Source organism: Schistocerca serialis, chromosome 1 (assembly GCF_023864345.2).
Source record: "Schistocerca serialis cubense isolate TAMUIC-IGC-003099 chromosome 1, iqSchSeri2.2, whole genome shotgun sequence".
Classification (NCBI taxonomy): Eukaryota; Metazoa; Arthropoda; class Insecta; order Orthoptera; family Acrididae; genus Schistocerca; species Schistocerca serialis.
In genome coordinates this window covers 606,372,462-606,389,216 of record NC_064638.1, presented here as the reverse complement: position 1 = coordinate 606,389,216, position 16,755 = coordinate 606,372,462, and the positions used below count along the sequence as shown (strand labels likewise).

General features: G+C 43.2%; 1 protein-coding gene across 1 annotated transcript in view; it reads right to left on the bottom strand.

Annotated features, from left to right (window-relative positions):
• The window catches only part of LOC126418942 (pickpocket protein 19-like), a 168,007-nt gene that overhangs the window by 97,583 nt on the left and 53,669 nt on the right, over nucleotides 1-16,755 (bottom strand). The window contains exon 4 of the mRNA XM_050086016.1: nucleotides 4,136-4,274. Coding sequence (XP_049941973.1) covers nucleotides 4,136-4,274 — 139 coding nt within the window. The remainder of the gene's footprint in view (nucleotides 1-4,135; nucleotides 4,275-16,755) is intronic.

Genomic DNA, 16,755 nt, shown 5'->3' with positions numbered 1-16,755 from the left:
TGCACGAACAGTTCGACGACGTTTGCAGCAGCATGGACTATCAGCTCCGAGATCATGGCTGCGGCTACCGTTGACGCTGCATCACAGACAGGAGCGCCTGCGATGGTGTACTCAACGACGAACCTTGGTGCACGAATGGCAAAACGTCATTTTTTCGGATGAATCCAGGTTCTGTTTACAGTATTATAATGGTCGCATTCGTGTTTGGCGACATCGCGGTGAACTCGCATTGGAAGCGTGTATTCGTCATCGCCATACTGGCGTATCACCAGGCGTGATGGTATGGGGTGCCATTGGTTACAAGTCTCGCTCACCTCTTGTTCGCATTGACGGCACTTTGAACAGTGGACGTTACATTTCAGATGTGTTATGACCCGTGGCTCTACCCTTCATTCGATCCCTGCGAAACCCTACATTTCAGCAGGATAATGCACGGCCGCATGTTGCAGGTGGTGCACGGGCCTTTCTGGATACAGAAAATGTTCGACTGCTGCCCTGGCCAGCACATTCTCCACATCTCTCACCAATTGAAAACGTCTGGTCAATGGTGGCTGAGCAACTGGTTAGTCGCAATACGTCAGTCACTACTCTTGATGAACTGTGGTATCGTGTTGAAGCTGCACGGGCAGCTGTACCTGTACACTCCATCCAAGCTCTGTTTGACTCAATGGCTAGGAGTATCAACTCCGTTATTACGGCCAGAGGTGGGTGTTCTCGGTACTGATTTCTCAGGATCTATGCACCCAAATTACGGGAAAATGTGATTACATGTCAGATCTCAGATAATACCCGTTTATCATCCTCATTTCTTCTTGGTGTAGCAATTCTAATCGCCAGTAATGTATAAAAAAAGTTGTTACCGACCGACGTCTGGAGATAGGAGATACTTAAGAAAACTTAATATTAGGGGTCTTTGTAAGTGAAATGGAAGTCAAAGCAATTCCTTTTAGAATGTTTGTTTGTTTGTCTGTCTGTCTACTGTCCGTATGTTTGTACCCGCATTACGCAAAAACTGTTGCACAAAATTGGATATGGCTTTCACAGTTGTATTGTTGGAATCTGGCATAAAATCTGGTACATGTTTCATATATATATGGCGCCTACAAGCCAAATGTTTTCTTCAGCTGGTCAGTAGGGAGAAATCTGAATAAATAGGAGACACAGGGAAACTGTCTTAGGAACCTTTAGGTGCTTTTTTGTGAAAACAATTTTGTCATAATCAAATTTTTGGTGAAGCGTGAGTTGTCCATGAAGATGAGTAAAATTGGCAAAACATTTCTGATGTGGATTTACTCAGTTCCGTGTAAGTTCATTTCATTACACTGAAAGAAACAAAATCGGGTCAGCAGATGTTTTATTATAAAACTTAACTAAATAAACCAGAATAGAAATTATGGTATTGGTAAAAAAAAACCACTGTTTTGGAACGTTTTATAATAATAATAATGTTAACTGTTTAATCACTATCTACAGGCAGTCTTGAATTCACTCATGAATCGGTGTAACTATTATCGTTAATAAATTTGTCGAGTTGACATTTCTATTATCGTTGATAAAATGGTCGAGTTGACACAAAAAAATCTACTATCGTTGAATAGTTTGTCGATTTGTCGCTAAAAATCTCTTTCGTACATTTCTTCAGAGGTTTTCATCATGTCTTACCGATACAATTGTAATGATAGAATTGTTGTGATTTCGTTTTAGTATCTTGGTTCGATTAACTCCTTCGTTTCTAGAATTCATTCTTCTGTTGGTGTAACTATTATCGTTGGTAATTTTGTCGAGTAGTAATAACGCCTTCCCCGCGACTTTGTCCGCGTGGATCTCGAACCCTCACTATTTTGAAAATTCCTGAGAAGATTATCGGTGGGATAAAAAGAATATAAAAAAACTGAAGGTGAAGCTGTGAAAAACGCGCAACGACTAAGAATTGTGTTTGTGAGAACAGATTCTTTAATTTTCTTAATTTCTTTAAACACAACACTAGACTGTTCCTCTATCCAGGTCTATTGGTATTTCATACTTCAAATGTCAGTATCTGTGCTTACGAACACATCAATTCTTTAGCGTTGCGCCCTGTTGACATCTTCGCCTTCAGTTTTTTATATCCGTTTTCCTCACCGATAATAATCTTCAGGATTCGAGATCCTCGCGGACGAAGCCACAGGCAAAAGCTAGTTAGGTATAGATACACTACTGGCCATTAAAATTGCTACACCAACAAGAAATGCAGATTATAAACGGGTATTCATTAGACAAATATATTATACTAGAACGGACATTCATTTTCACGCAATTTGGGTGCATACATCCTGAGGGATCAGTACCCAGAACAACCACCTCTGGCCGTAATAACGGCCTTGATACGCCTGGGCGTTGAGTCAAACAGAGCTTGGATGGCGTGTACAGGTACAGCTGCCCATGCAGCTTCAACACCATACCACAGTTCATTGCGTATTGTGACGGCCACCATTGACCAGACGTTTTCAATTGGTGAGGGCAGCAGTCGAACATTTTCTGTATCCAGAAAAGCCCGTACAGGACCTGCAACATGCGGTCCTGCATTATCCTGCTGAAATGTAGGGTTTCGCAAGGATCGAATGAAGGGTAGAGCCTCGGGTCGTAACACATCTGAAATGTGAAGTCCACTGATCAAAGTGCCGCCAATGCGAACAAAAGGTGACCGAGACGTGTAATCAATGGCACCCCTTACCATCACGCCGGATGATACGCCAGTATGGCGATGACGAATACACGCTTCCAATGTGCGTTCACCGCGATATCGCCAAACACGGATGCGACCATCATGATGCTGTAAACAGAACCTGAATTCAACCGAAAAAATGACGTTTTGCCATTCGTGCGCCCAGGCTCGTCGTCGAGTACACCATCGCAGGCGCTCCTGTCTGTGATGCAGCGTCAAGGGTAACCGCAGTCATGGTCTCCGAGCTGATAGTCCATGCTGCTGCAAACGTCGTCAAACTGTTCGTGCAGATGGTTGTTGTCTTGCAAACGTCCGCATCTGTTGACTCAGGGATCGAGACGTGGCTGCACGATCCGTTACAGCCACGCGAATAAGATGCCTGTCATCTCGACTGCTAGTGATACGAGGCCGTTGGGATCCAGCACGGCGTTCCGTATTACCCTCCTGAACCCACCGATTCCATATTCTCCCAACAGTCATTGGATCTCGACCAACGCGAGGAGCAATGTCGCGATACGATCAACCGCAATCGCGATAGGCTACATCCGACCTTTATCAAAGTCGGAAACGTGATGGTACGCATTTCTCTTCCTTACACGAGGCATCACAACAACGTTTCACCAGGCAACTTCGGTCAACTGCTGTTTGTGTAAGAGAAATCGGTTGAAAACTTTCCTCATGTCGGCACGCTGTAGGTGTCGACCGGCTCCAACGTTGTGTGAATGCTCTGAAAATCTAATCATTTGCATATCACAGCATCTTCTTTGTGGTGTCACCGCCAGACACCACACTTGCTAGGTGGTAGCCTTTAAATTGGCCGCGGTCCGTTAGTATACGTCGGAGCCGCGTGGCGCCAATATCAGCGATTGCAGACTGAGCGCCGCCACACGGTAGGTCTAGAGAGACTTCCTAGCACTCGCCCCAGTTGTGCAACCGACTTTGCTACCGATGGTTCACTGACAAAATACGGTCTTATTTGCCGAGACGATAGTTAGCATAGCCTTCAGCTACGTCATTTGCTACGACCTAGCTAGGCGCCATTACCAGTTACTATTGATACTGCGAATAATGTACCGTCCAGAGCGACGTTCACCATTAATGGATTAAAGTTAAGTATTCCACCAGCTACGTCCGTTTTTTCTAAAGTCTAATTTCGTTGTCCTGTTCCAGACCTCACGCCAGCCTGCGTGAGCTAAAACGCGTGCCTTTCGGCTTCCTCTAGTAACACGGTATTGGCTCTCCTGCCAACCACAACATTCTTCCTGTCGGTTAAATTTCGCGTCTGTAGCAGGTCATCTTCGCGGTGTAGCAATTTTAATGGCCAATTGTGTACATAATACCTGAAAAGTTTTGGCGACGTGTTTTGAAGTCAGTGCTGCTGGGTATTAGTGATGAGGTCGCTGTGGCGGGCTGCAGGCGCTGGCCGCTCACCCGGGCTCCCGGCGGGTCCAGCCGGCGCACGCCGTCGGGCGTGGCGGCGTCCCGGCGCAGGAAGAGCTCGAGCCCCGTGGCGTCCCCGGAGCCAGCGCCGCTCCGCACCGCGCACTCCGGCCGCGCGTCCTTCGCGTCGCTGCGCGCAGGCAAACGTCACCACAGCCAGAGTTGCAAGCATCTAAAGGCAGTAGGTCAAACTACGTTCTTCTGACAATAGAAACTCGCCATGGCACTCCATTCAGATTTAGTGGTAAGATGGCCCAGTGCATAGCCCGTCGAGCATGAAAACGGGACGAAGGTGTACTGAACTGTGAAAAAAGAAGCAAAATAGGAAGAGTGAACGTTCCATGCTCGACATGTGCAACATGGGGCGATTTGCCAGAAGCACGGCTTCGTCGCTGTGTGCTCTGGTGTTGGACACCAAAGGGGGGGATCCGTGTTCAAACCTCCCTCGTGTCCCATTTTTTTTAATCACAAAATTGTGAACTGTCTGTCCGATCATTGAAGTGTCTGTTAGGTGTATTCAAATTTATGTCTGTGTCGTGATGTAACGTCCGTTACCAACAGCGAAGTGTAAGAAAGGGACCTCCATAAGTATGTACCCCTATTTGTTCTACACAAGTACTGCATGTTATGACTCTTGCGTTCCGTATTGGAAATCTTGGCTCTTGAATTCCATTGTTGCAACGTAGTTCACACCCGTTTACTTGTTGCTTTCATTTCTGTGAGAAGTCTATGTGGCATCTCGCCTGCTCTCACTGTTAATCACATTTACTTGTTGTTGTTGTTGTTGTGGTCTTCAGTCCTGAGACTGGTTTGATGCAGCTCTCCATGCTACTCTATCCTGTGCAAGCTTCTTCATCTCCCAGTACCTACTGCAACCTACATCCTTCTGAATCTGCATAATGTATTCATCTCTTGGTCTCCCCCTATGATTTTACCCTCCACGCTGCCCTCCAATACTAAATTGGTGATCCCTTGATGCCTCAGAACATGTCCTACCAACCGATCCCTTCTTCTGGTCAAGTTGTACCACAAACTTCTCTTCTCCCCAATCCTATTCAATACTTCCTCATTAGTTATGTGATCTACCCATCTAATCTTCAGCATTCTTCTGTAGCACCACATTTCAAAAGCTTCTATTCTCTTCTTGTCCAAACTATTTACCGCCCATGTTTCACTTCCATACATGGCTACACTCCATACAAATACTTTCAGAAATAACTTCCTGACACTTAAATCTATACTCGATGTTAACAAATTTCCCTTCTTCAGAAACGCTTTCCTTGCCATTGCCAGTCTACATTTTATATCCTCTCTACTTCACCCATCATCAGTTATTTTGCTCCCCAAATAGCAAAACTCCTTTACTACTTTAAGTGTCTCATTTCCTAATCTAATACCCTCAGCATCACCCGACTTAACTCGACTACATTCCATTATCCTCGTTTTGCTTTTGTTGATGTTCATCTTATATCCTCCATTCAAGACACCATCCATTCCGTTCAACTGCTCTTCCAAGTCCTTTGCTGTCTCTGACAGAATTACAATGTCATCGGCGAACCTCAAAGTTTTTATTTCTTCTCCAAGGATTTTAATACCTACTCCAAATGTTTCTTTTGTTTCCTTTACTGCTTGCTCAATATAGAGATTGAATAACATCGGGGAGAGGCTACAACCCTGTCTTACTCCCTTCCCAACCACTGCTTCCCTTTCATGTCCCTCGACTCTTATAACTGCCATCTGGTTTCTGTACAAATTGTAAATAGCCTTTCGCTCCCTGTATTTTACCCCTGCCACCTTTAGAATTTGAAAGAGAGTATTCCAGTCAACATTGTCAAAAGCTTTCTCTAGGTCTACAAATGCTAGAAACGTAGGTTTGCCTTTCCTTAATCTTTCTTCTAAGATAAGTCGTAAGGTCAGTATTGCCTCACGTGTTCCAGTATTTCTACGGAATCCAAACTGATCTTCCCCGAGGTCGGCTTCTACTAGTTTTTCCATTCGTCTATAAAGAATTCGTGTTAGTACTTTGCAGCTGTGGCTTATTAAACTGATTGTTCGGTAATTTTCACATCTGTCAACACCTGCTTTCTTTGGAATTGGAATTATTATATTCTTCTTGAAGTCTGAGGGTATTTCGCCTGTTTCATACATCTTGCTCACCAGATGGTAGAGTTTTGTCAGGACTGGCTCTCCCACGGCCGTCAGTAGTTCCAATGGAATGTTGTCTACTCCGGGGGCCTTGTTTCGACTCAGGTCCTTCAGTGCTCTGTCAAACTCTTCACGCAGTATCGTATCTCCCATTTCATCTTCATCTACATCCTCTTCCATTTCCATAATATTGTCCTCAAGTGCATCGCCCTTGTATAGACTCTCTATATACTCCTTCCACCTTTCTGCTTTCCCTTCTTTGCTTAGAACTGGGTTTCCATCTGAGCTCTTGGTGTTCATACATGTGGTTCTCTTATCTCCAAAGGTCTCTTTAATTTTCCTGTAGGCAGTATCTATCTTACCCCTAGTGAGATAAGCCTCTACATCCTTACATTTGTCCTCTAGCCATCCCTGCTTAGCCATTTTGCACTTCCTGTCGATTTCATTTTTGAGACGTTTGTATTTCTTTTTGCCTGCTTCATTTACTGCATTTTTATATTTTCTCCTTTCATCAATTAAATTCAATATTTCGTCGGTTACCCAAGGATTTCTACTAGCCCTCGTCTTTTTACCTACTTGATCGTCTGCTGCCTTCACTACTTCATCCCTCAGAGCTACCCATTCTTCTTCTACTGTATTTCTTTCCCCCATTCCTTTCAGTTGTTCCCTTATGCTCTCCCTGAAACTCTGTACAACCTCTGGTTCTTTCAGTTTATCCAGGTCCCATCTCCCTAAATTCCCACCTTTTTGCAGTTTCTTCAGTTTTAATCTACAGGTCATAACCAATAGATTGTGGTCAGAGTCCACATCCGCCCCTGGAAATGTCTTACAATTTAAAACCTGGTTCCTAAATCTCTGTCTTACCATTATATAATCTATCTGATACCTTTTAGTATCTCCAGGGTTCTTCCATGTATACAACCTTCTATCATGATTCTTAAACCAAGTGTTAGCTATGATTAAGTTGTGCTCTGTGCAAAATTCTATCAGGCGGCTTCCTCTTTCATTTCTTAGCCCCAATCCATATTCACCTACTACGTTTCCTTCTCTCCCTTTTCCTACACTCGAATTCCAGTCACCCATGACTATTAAATTTTCGTCTCCCTTCACTATCTGAATAATTTCTTTTATTTCATCATACATTTCTTCTTTTTCTTCGTCATCTGCAGAGCTAGTTGGCATATAAACTTCTACTACTGTGGTAGGTGTGGGCTTCGTATCTATCTTGGCCACAATAATGCGTTCACTATGCTGTTTGTAGTAGCTTACCCGCATTCCTATTTTCCTATTCATTATTAAACCTACTCCTGCATTACCCCTATTTGACTTTGTGTTTATAACCCTGTAGTCACCTGACCAAAAGTCTTGTTCCTCCTGCCACCGAACTTCACTTTATTCCCACAATATCTAACTTTAACTTATCCATTTCCCTTTTTAAATTTTCTAACCTACCTGCCCGATTAAGGGATCTGACATTCCACGCTCCGATCCGTAGAACGCCAGTTTTGTTTCTCCTGATAACGACATCCTCTTGAGTAGTCCCCGCCCGGAGATCCGAATGGGGGACTATTTTACCTCCGGAATATTTTACCCAAGAGGACGACATCATCATTTAATCATACAGTAAAGCTGCATGCCCTCGGGAAAAATTACGGCCGTAGTTTCCCCTTGCTTTCAGCCGTTCGCAGTACCAGCACAGCAAGGCCGTTTTGGTTATTGTTACAAGGCCAGATCAGTCAATCATCCAGACTGTTGCCCTTGCAACTACTGAAAAGGCTGCTGCCCCTCTTCAGGAACCACACGTTTGTCTGGCCTCTCAACAGATACCCCTCCGTTGTGGTTGTACCTACGGTACGGCTATCTGTATCGCTGAGGCACGCAAGCCTCCCCACCAACGGCAAGGTCCATGGTTCATGGGGGGGACATTTACTTGTGAGAGTAATATATTCTTACCACATGACTCATATTTTATGGTTCAAATGGATCTAAGCACTATGGGACTTAACATATGAGGTCATCAGTTCCCTATACTTAGAACTAATTAAACCTAAATGATAATTAATTGAAACCCTCAGCTGCCGACAGGTGTTGTCGATATACCTCGATGGGGACAGCTGAACACCCGGGACTCGAACACCGGATCTCCTGCTTACATGGCAGACACTCTGTCAATCTGAGCCACCGAGGACACAGATGAATAGCGCGACTGCAGGGACTGATCCCTTGCACGCTTCCCGTGAGATATTTGCCCATCCACTCATTACTCGCGCCCACTAAGGTGACGATTCCCATAAGAGTTCGGGCAACCTGTGCACATTCACACAGACGAAGGTCAATGGCCGGGTAGCCATTTAACTATATATGAAGATAGTAACTGTTCTCGAAAGAACAGATACCATTGAGATCCCGGGTTCGAGTCCCGGTCGGGGCACACATTTTAATCAGTCCCCATCGAGGTACATCAACAACACCTGTCGGCAGCTCAGGGTTTCAATTAATTATCATTTATTCTAGAGAAGCTGCACCGTCATCAATGGTATCTGTTCTCTGGAGAACAGTTACTATCTTCATATATAATTAAACCTAACTAACCTAAGGACATCACACACATCCATGCCCGAGGCAGGATTCGAACCTGCGACTGTAGCAGCAGCGCTGTGCCGGACTGAAGCGCCTAGAATCCCTCGGCCACAGCGGCCGGCTCATATTTTATAATCAGTTTATACTATGACAATTGCCAAGACTACAGAAGAACAGACACGTTATTGACAGGACACAAACTTCACACTTTTGTGGAGGAAAAAGGACACGAGGGAGTTTTGACCATGTCTCTGCTGCTCTGTAGTCCAACACCGTGACCATACAACCACGATGCTGTAATTCTTGCAGTTCGCTCTATGTTGTACATCTTGAGCTCGGACCGTTCACTGTTTCTATTTTGCTTCTTTTTCCCGGTTCAGTACACCTTGTTCCTCTTTTCATGCCTGATCTGTGTTCTGTCTTGCAATGGGCCATTTTACCACTAAATCTGAGGGTGGTGCGATGGGGAGTTCCTCTTTTGAACACGGTAAATGTGTGATATGCAAAACGTCTGAGACTGCAACCAACACAGCCTGCTAAGTCACTTATTTATGACATTAACAGTCATGAGGAAGGCAAACCAAGTCGCCTTGCGATAGTCATTTATCAAGGAGTGACTAATTCAGTTCTGCAATAAATTTTAGCTAGTAAGAGCGAATACTCTATACAAGAATCCCAAGATGAGTAGGTATACTTACAAGAGGCCGGGAGGTACAAGATGATTTCAGTTTGATTACATCATGATCAGGCAGAGATTCCGAAACAGGAAGAGGAATGGACGCTCACAGAAGTTGGAAATAAAAACATAGGTGCAAGGAAGTTAACTGAGAAGAAATACTTCAGTTGGTCGGCAAAAGAAGTAAGTACAAAGATGTTCACGGCAATTCAGGAATACAAACATACAAGTCACTTAGGAATGAAATAAATAGGAAGTGCAAGAAAGCTAAGACGAAAAGGCTACACGGAGACTGTAAAGAAATCAATAAAGAAATGATGAGCAGAAGGACTGATTCAGCTCATAGATAAGTCAAAGGAACCTGCTGTGAAATTAAAACCAATGGCGGTAGCGTTAGGACTACAGTGGCAATTACACTGTTAAATGCAGAAGAGAGAGCGGACAGGTGGAAAGAGTACACTGAAGGCCGCTATGTCGGGGAGAATTGTTTAATGACGTGTTAGAATAATAAATAAGAGTCTACAGAGAAGATACGGGTGTAGGGGATCCAGTATTAGAACCAGAACTTAAAAAATCTCTGGAACACTAAAGATCAAATAAGGCAGAAGGGATAGATAACATTTCACCGCAATTTCTAAAATCATAGCGGGGAATTGCAACAAAACGACTATTCACGTTGGTCCGTAGAATGTATGAGACTGACGATATAACGTCAGACCTTTGGAAACAAATCATCCACACAGTTACGAAGACTACTAGAATCAACAAGTGCGAGAAAAATCGCACAATCAGCTAAACAGCTCATGCATCCAAGTTGCTGAGGAGAATAATATCCAGAAGAATGGAAAGAAAATTTAGAATCTGTTAGATGACAGATCAGTTTGGCTCTAGGAAAGGTAAAGGCAGCACAGACACAGTTCTGATGTTGCGGTTGAGAATGGAAGCAAGACTGAAGAAAAATTAAGACACGTTCACAGGAGCTATCCATCTGCAACAGGCGTTCGACGATGTAAAATGGTGCAGGATGTTCGAAATCCTGAGAGAAACAGGGGTAAGCTATGTGAAAAGACGGGTAATATACAATATGTACAAGAACCAAGAGGGAACAGTAGGACTGTAAGACCAATGAGGAAGTGTCCGGACTAAAAAGGATGTAAGACAGCAATGTAGGCTTTCACCCGTACTGTTCAAGTTATACAGCAAAGAAGAATGATGGAAACAAAAGAAAGGATCAAGAGAGGGATTAAAACTCAGGGTGAAAGGATATCAGTGTTAAATGTCGCTGATGACATTACTGTCCAGAGTGACACTGAAGTAGAATTACAGGATCTTTTGAACGGAATGAGCATCTAATGAGTATAGGGTATGGATTGAGAGTAAATCGAAGAAAGAGGAAAATAGTGAGGAGTAGCAAAAATAAGGTTACCGAGGAACTTAAAAGTACTTGAGACATTGTGCTACAAACGAATGTTGTAAATAACGTGGACTGATAAGCTAAGGAATCAGGAGGTCCCCCAAAGAATCGGAGAAGAAATATATGGAAAACACTGACAAAAATAAGGGACTGGATGACAGGATGTCTGTTAAAACGTCATGGAATAACTTCCAGGATACTAGAGGGAGACGTAAAGAGCAGAAACTGTAGAGAAAGACAGAGGTTGGACTACACCCAAAAATTAATTATTGAGGACGTAGGTTGCAAGTACTACTTTGAGATGGAAAATTTGGCGCAGGAGAAGAATTTGCAGTGTCAACAGACTGAGAAATAACAAACAACGTTTGTTGAAAGTATTTTACAAAATGGTACTTAACTTCGGTACAATTAGATGCGTGGCTCTTGATTTCCTAAACATCCTCAGTTCCTGCAGGCGGCTAGAGGAGGTGGTGAAAGCTGCTTGGCTCGCGCTCGGGATGCGAGCAATGCTCGAAGTTTGCAGCATTCTCCCCAGAGTCGATCTGGATCCTTTGGCTTGGTGCCGAGCGGAGGTTCTCATCCAAAGGCATCGTCGACTCTATGAGGGTTTAGCTGCAGATTTCTGAACCTGTCTTATCGGGTGGGGAATTGTAGCACTGGCTTTGATAGGTCAGGAGTGCACTACAGAAAGGAAGCAGCTACACGGGTAACAGAATACTTGTGGAGTGCACGTGGGATTTTCTAGGCAAGGTGTTAGCCTCAGATATTCTGATAACCACTTGCCAGACGACACGCAGATAGCGAAATCATACAGCGTTCAGAGTAATGACACTTCGATTGTCAAAGGTTTATCAGTAAATTTTCGAAGTATTCGTAACGAAACTCCAGAATTTACTGCCCTCTACGAAATTTCTAGCACTCAAATTATTCTCGGGACCGAGAGCTGGCTGTAACCAGAAGTAAAAAGCTCTGAGATATTTCGCGATTCACAGGACATATATCGAAAAGACAAATTAGACTCTAGAGGAGTGGGACTGTTCATTGCAGTTGACAAAAATATTGACTTTATTGAAGGCGAATTTGAATGTGACAGTGAAGTTATCTGGTCGCGTATATAAGTTCTACGTGAAATCAAGTTAATCGTTGGATGTTTTTACCTGCAACACGATTCCGCTGTAACAGTTTTAGTCTTTCATAGAGAGTCTACGGTCAGCAGCGCGGAAATATGCAGATTTGGCAATGTTAGTTGGAGATGACTTTAACCTGCTGAGTATAGACTGGGACGTCTATGGATTCATTGCATGGGGTCTGGATTCATTGCACGGGGTACAGACAGACAGCCCTGCCAACTAATTTTGAACACGTTTTCCAAAAACTGTGTTGAATAACAAGTTCGGCAGCTAAAACGCAATGGACATACTCATTTTACTAAGATTTGAAGCAATGGAAATATTTTAGGCTTCATAGCTACAAACAGTCCTGACCTTATCGACGGCGTCACCTTATAGACAGGGATTAGTGACCATGATGTCATCATAGCGACTATGGTTACCAAAGTTAATAAATCAGTCAAGGAGAGCAGGGGAGCATTTGTGCTCGAAACGGCAGATAAGCAGCTGTTAGCATCCTACTTACGAACTGGAGTGATATCTTTCAGTTCCAGTATGATGCAGGTAAAGTGGATTAAGGACGGTAAAGACCCACAGTGGTTAAGCAATGAAGTTCGGAAAATGCTGAGGAAACAAAGGCAGTTACACCCTCGGTTCAAAAGAGAATGCGCCAATTCCGACTGGCAAGAGTTGTAGAAATTCATGCGTGAAGTATACAACTGCTTCCACCATCGTAGCTTAGCGAAAGATCTTGCCGAGAACCCGAGGAAATCCAGGTCTTAGGTAAAATCACTAAGTGGTTCTAAGGCTTCAGTACAGGTAGTCGATTACCAGTCTGGCATGGAAGCAGAAGATAGCAAATGGAAAGCCGAAGTTTCAAATTTCGCGTTTAAGAAATAGTTCACTCAGGGGAAGCGTACAAACATACCGCCGTTTGACCATCGCACAGACTCCCATATGGAGGACATAGAAATAAGTATCCCAGGCGCAAGGAAGCAACTAAAAGATTTGAAAACAAATATGAGTACGTCGCCAGATCCGGATGAAATCCCAGTTCGGTTTAACAAAGAGTTCTCTACGGCATCGGCTCCTTTCTTAGCTGGTATTTGTCGCTAATATCTCGCCCAGCGCAAAGTCTCAAGCGACTGGGAAAAAGTGCAGGTGATTCCTGTATATCAGAAGGGCAAAACAGCAGACCCAAAATATTACAGACCAGTATCCTTAACCCTCAGTTTGCTGTAGAATTATTGAGCATCTTCTGAGGTCGAACATAAAAAAAATCCTTGAGGCGGAAACGCTTCTATCCACGAATCAGCAAGGTATTAGAAAGCATTGTTCTTGCGAAAGTCAGCTTGCCCTTTTCTCACATGAGAGCCTGCGAACCATGGATGAAGGGAAACAAGCAGATTCTGTGGGCCTAAATTTCCGAAAAGAATTTGACACGATGCCCCACTGTGGACTGTTAGTGAAGGTACGAGCATACGGAATAGTTACCCAGATATGTGACAGGCTGGTAGACTTGAAGCGAAGTAATCCACGGTTGGCAGAGTTCCTTGTTGGCTGTCCTGACTACAAGAGGACTCACATAGTGCGCTGGAGGAAGTGGCGCAGAAACAGGAAGAGGTTTGGGTTTGTGAGTGCCGCATGGAGGCTGTGCACGGGAGCTGAGAGACGCCAGCCACAGGTTGTGCCTGTGTCGTGGCGCACTCTCCAGGTATTCATCGTGTTTCTCTTGCCTGCTTACTTTTCAGAAGCCTAGAAACAATGTACTGACCTGATTAACTTCTGACATAATGACTGTTCATCTATGTAAAATGTATAACAAAACGATATCGACAAAATCAGAGGAACTGTTGAGGATTCCTTAACATACAAATTAAGGATAGCAACCCTTGTCTGAAAACGTTACCCATGTCAAACCTGCTAGGTATAAAGGCACATTTGCATGCCGAGCGTGAGTTTCCTCGGAAACGCGAAATACTAATTAAATAAATAATCAGTGACAAATAAATAAAGCCTATGGCACACAACTGCAGCGCTGTGTCGCTGATAAAACAAAAGCACAATTACGTTATTCTTATGTTTGATTAAGAAGGGAGAGCTCTGGTTGAAGTGGTGCGAGAGGCACGTATTTTATTTTATTGTCTGGCACACCGCCATATTTCATGTTATAGAAGAATACTGCGAGTTGCAACCACACTAGGCACTCGATTCTGTAAAGAATTTATATTTATAAAAGTAAGTAGGATTATGAACTGTAGGCTTATCCATTGAATATATCTGATTTAACTAACTGTGTAACTTTTTTATGTTTAGTAGACAATCACCTCTGTACGACGTATTGGCATGGCTGGCAAATTATTGTAATATTGAGATTTAGATTATGAGTCCGCACCTACCGCAGCAGTCTTTGGAAACGATTTAATTACGAAGTCCGATTATTCAGTTTTATTTCACGGTCAACTACGAGTAACATTGCCTTTACGAAAAAGCCATTGTCAAGCGTCTGATAACGAATAATCAAACGTCCACGTTCCAGATAAGCGAACACAATTGCAATCACAATCACCATCATACAGATAGAATAATTAACATATTTAAAAAATAACAACAACATATTTTTAATTTAATTTATTTTATTTATTTTATATTGGCGACTGCGTGTCGGACTTGTTATTGTAATCTACCGTGTTTCTGTCACGTGTCTTTAGGCACTATCTAACTTCATGAATGCTGTCAGGCCGTAGCATAGCGATACAAAGGTTGTGATAACTGGCAAGTAGCTCGCTTGTCATCATCAAGGAGTTGCCACGCACAACGGGTTTGTGAAAGACAGCCGTCATCCTGGAAATCCTGGCCAAATGTTTCACTGGCGGTGAACCATTTTGATTAACAGCGTGTTTCAGATTTGCGCTCATTTTTTGTAATGTTATGTTTAGTAGGTAGCTAGAATTTATTCAAATTTTTATTTCATGGTGGAGGATATTGAACTTATTTTATCCTGAGACTGGTTACTCCGAGATTCGTTGCAAGGATCAGTAGCAGTGTAGACGGTGTCAGTATACTAGTAGTTAAGAAGTGCAGTAGTGCAGTAGTTAAGTATCCTACTGCAAAGGAAAATTTCGTAACTACTGTAGCTTCGTGAAAATATGTCGGAAAACTAGGCCCCGATACCTCTTTACTATAGACAGCCACAGTTATCATTTAATTGAATATTTTGTCAGAGCTTTTAAGCGTGGCTTCACCTTAGCGGAAATGAGGATGTTGGAAACACAAGACTTTCGTCGGTCGAAAATCCAAGTACTGTTCATGAAAACGCCTTGCACTGTCACAGAACTGGTGCGGCGTATCGCCTCGTTGAATAGTGTATACTATTTTTTTCTAACTGCAGTAAACAGTGTTTTCTACCAAGCATCTTGATCCCCAAGTTCTTCCGATTTAACTTCTCCAGACTTCTTCTTGTGGGGCTATCTTAAAGGACGGTTCTGTAAAAATAGGCCGCACGCACTGACAGAACTAAAGATTAACGTAATAATGGAGGTCAACTTCAGTGTTAGCGAGCTCCGCGAAGTGGCCTCAAATACGGTAAAACGACTGAACGGTGCAACTATTTTGAGCAGGTGTTATAAACTATAACTTTCAGGTAATGAATTACAGAGCAAACATATTTGTTATAATGACATATTACTTTTCGATGCGAACGAATTTTCGGTCAGCCTTTCTTTGATGACTTTGAAAATTCGTTACTAAGCAGCGCAAATCATAGAGAAATGTTTAACAGCGTCTATAATTGACAGCTGATTATACTCTCCTTTCTGAGACATGCACTTGCGGTAAAGAAAGGAAGCACTTCAAGAAGCGTGTGACATTTTGAGAAGTATTTTCACAGATAATATGCAAAAATAAGAAACAAGAGTAAACATGAGTTACATGCATTTTTCCTCCTGATTACCTTCTCAGTTCCTCTAGAGTTTAATGTAATCTGCGTGAAATGAACAATGCATGGTGATTTACACGTTTGCACCAAAATTTCAGACTGGAACTCTTAACGTGAAATCTTAGCGCCGTCGCGTCTCTCTCAATCTGTGACGTCACTTGAGGCAGTAGCGGGCCTACTTCCATGTACGCTTCGGCTCACCTATTCATACTCCGCAAGCCATCTAATGATGTGTGGCCGAGAGTACTTTTGGTACCACTATCGGATCCTTCCAAGCCTGTTCCACTCGTGAACAGTGCATGGGAAGACTGATTGTCGGTAAGCGTCTGTATTGGCTCTAATTTCTCGAATTTTCTCCTCGTGGTCAATACGCGAGATGTATGCGGGGGGAAGTAATATGTTGTCTGACTCCTCCTGAAAAGTGCTGTCCCGAAATTTCAGTTGTAAATCTCTTCTTGATGCACAACGCCTTTCTTGTTACGTTTGCCAGTGGAGTTTGTTCATCATCTCCGTAACGCTTTCTCGCTAGCTAAACGATCCCGTGACGAAATGCGCCGCTCTTCGTTGGATCTTTTATATCTCCTCTATCAGTCCTACCTGACAGTGATCCCAGATAGATGAACAGTACTCAAGAATGGGGCGAACAAGCGCCTTACAAGCCACTTCTTTCGTGGATGAGTTAAATTTCCTTAAGATTCTTCCGATGAATCTGAGTCTGGGGTCTGATTTTACCACTGTCTGTTTTATATG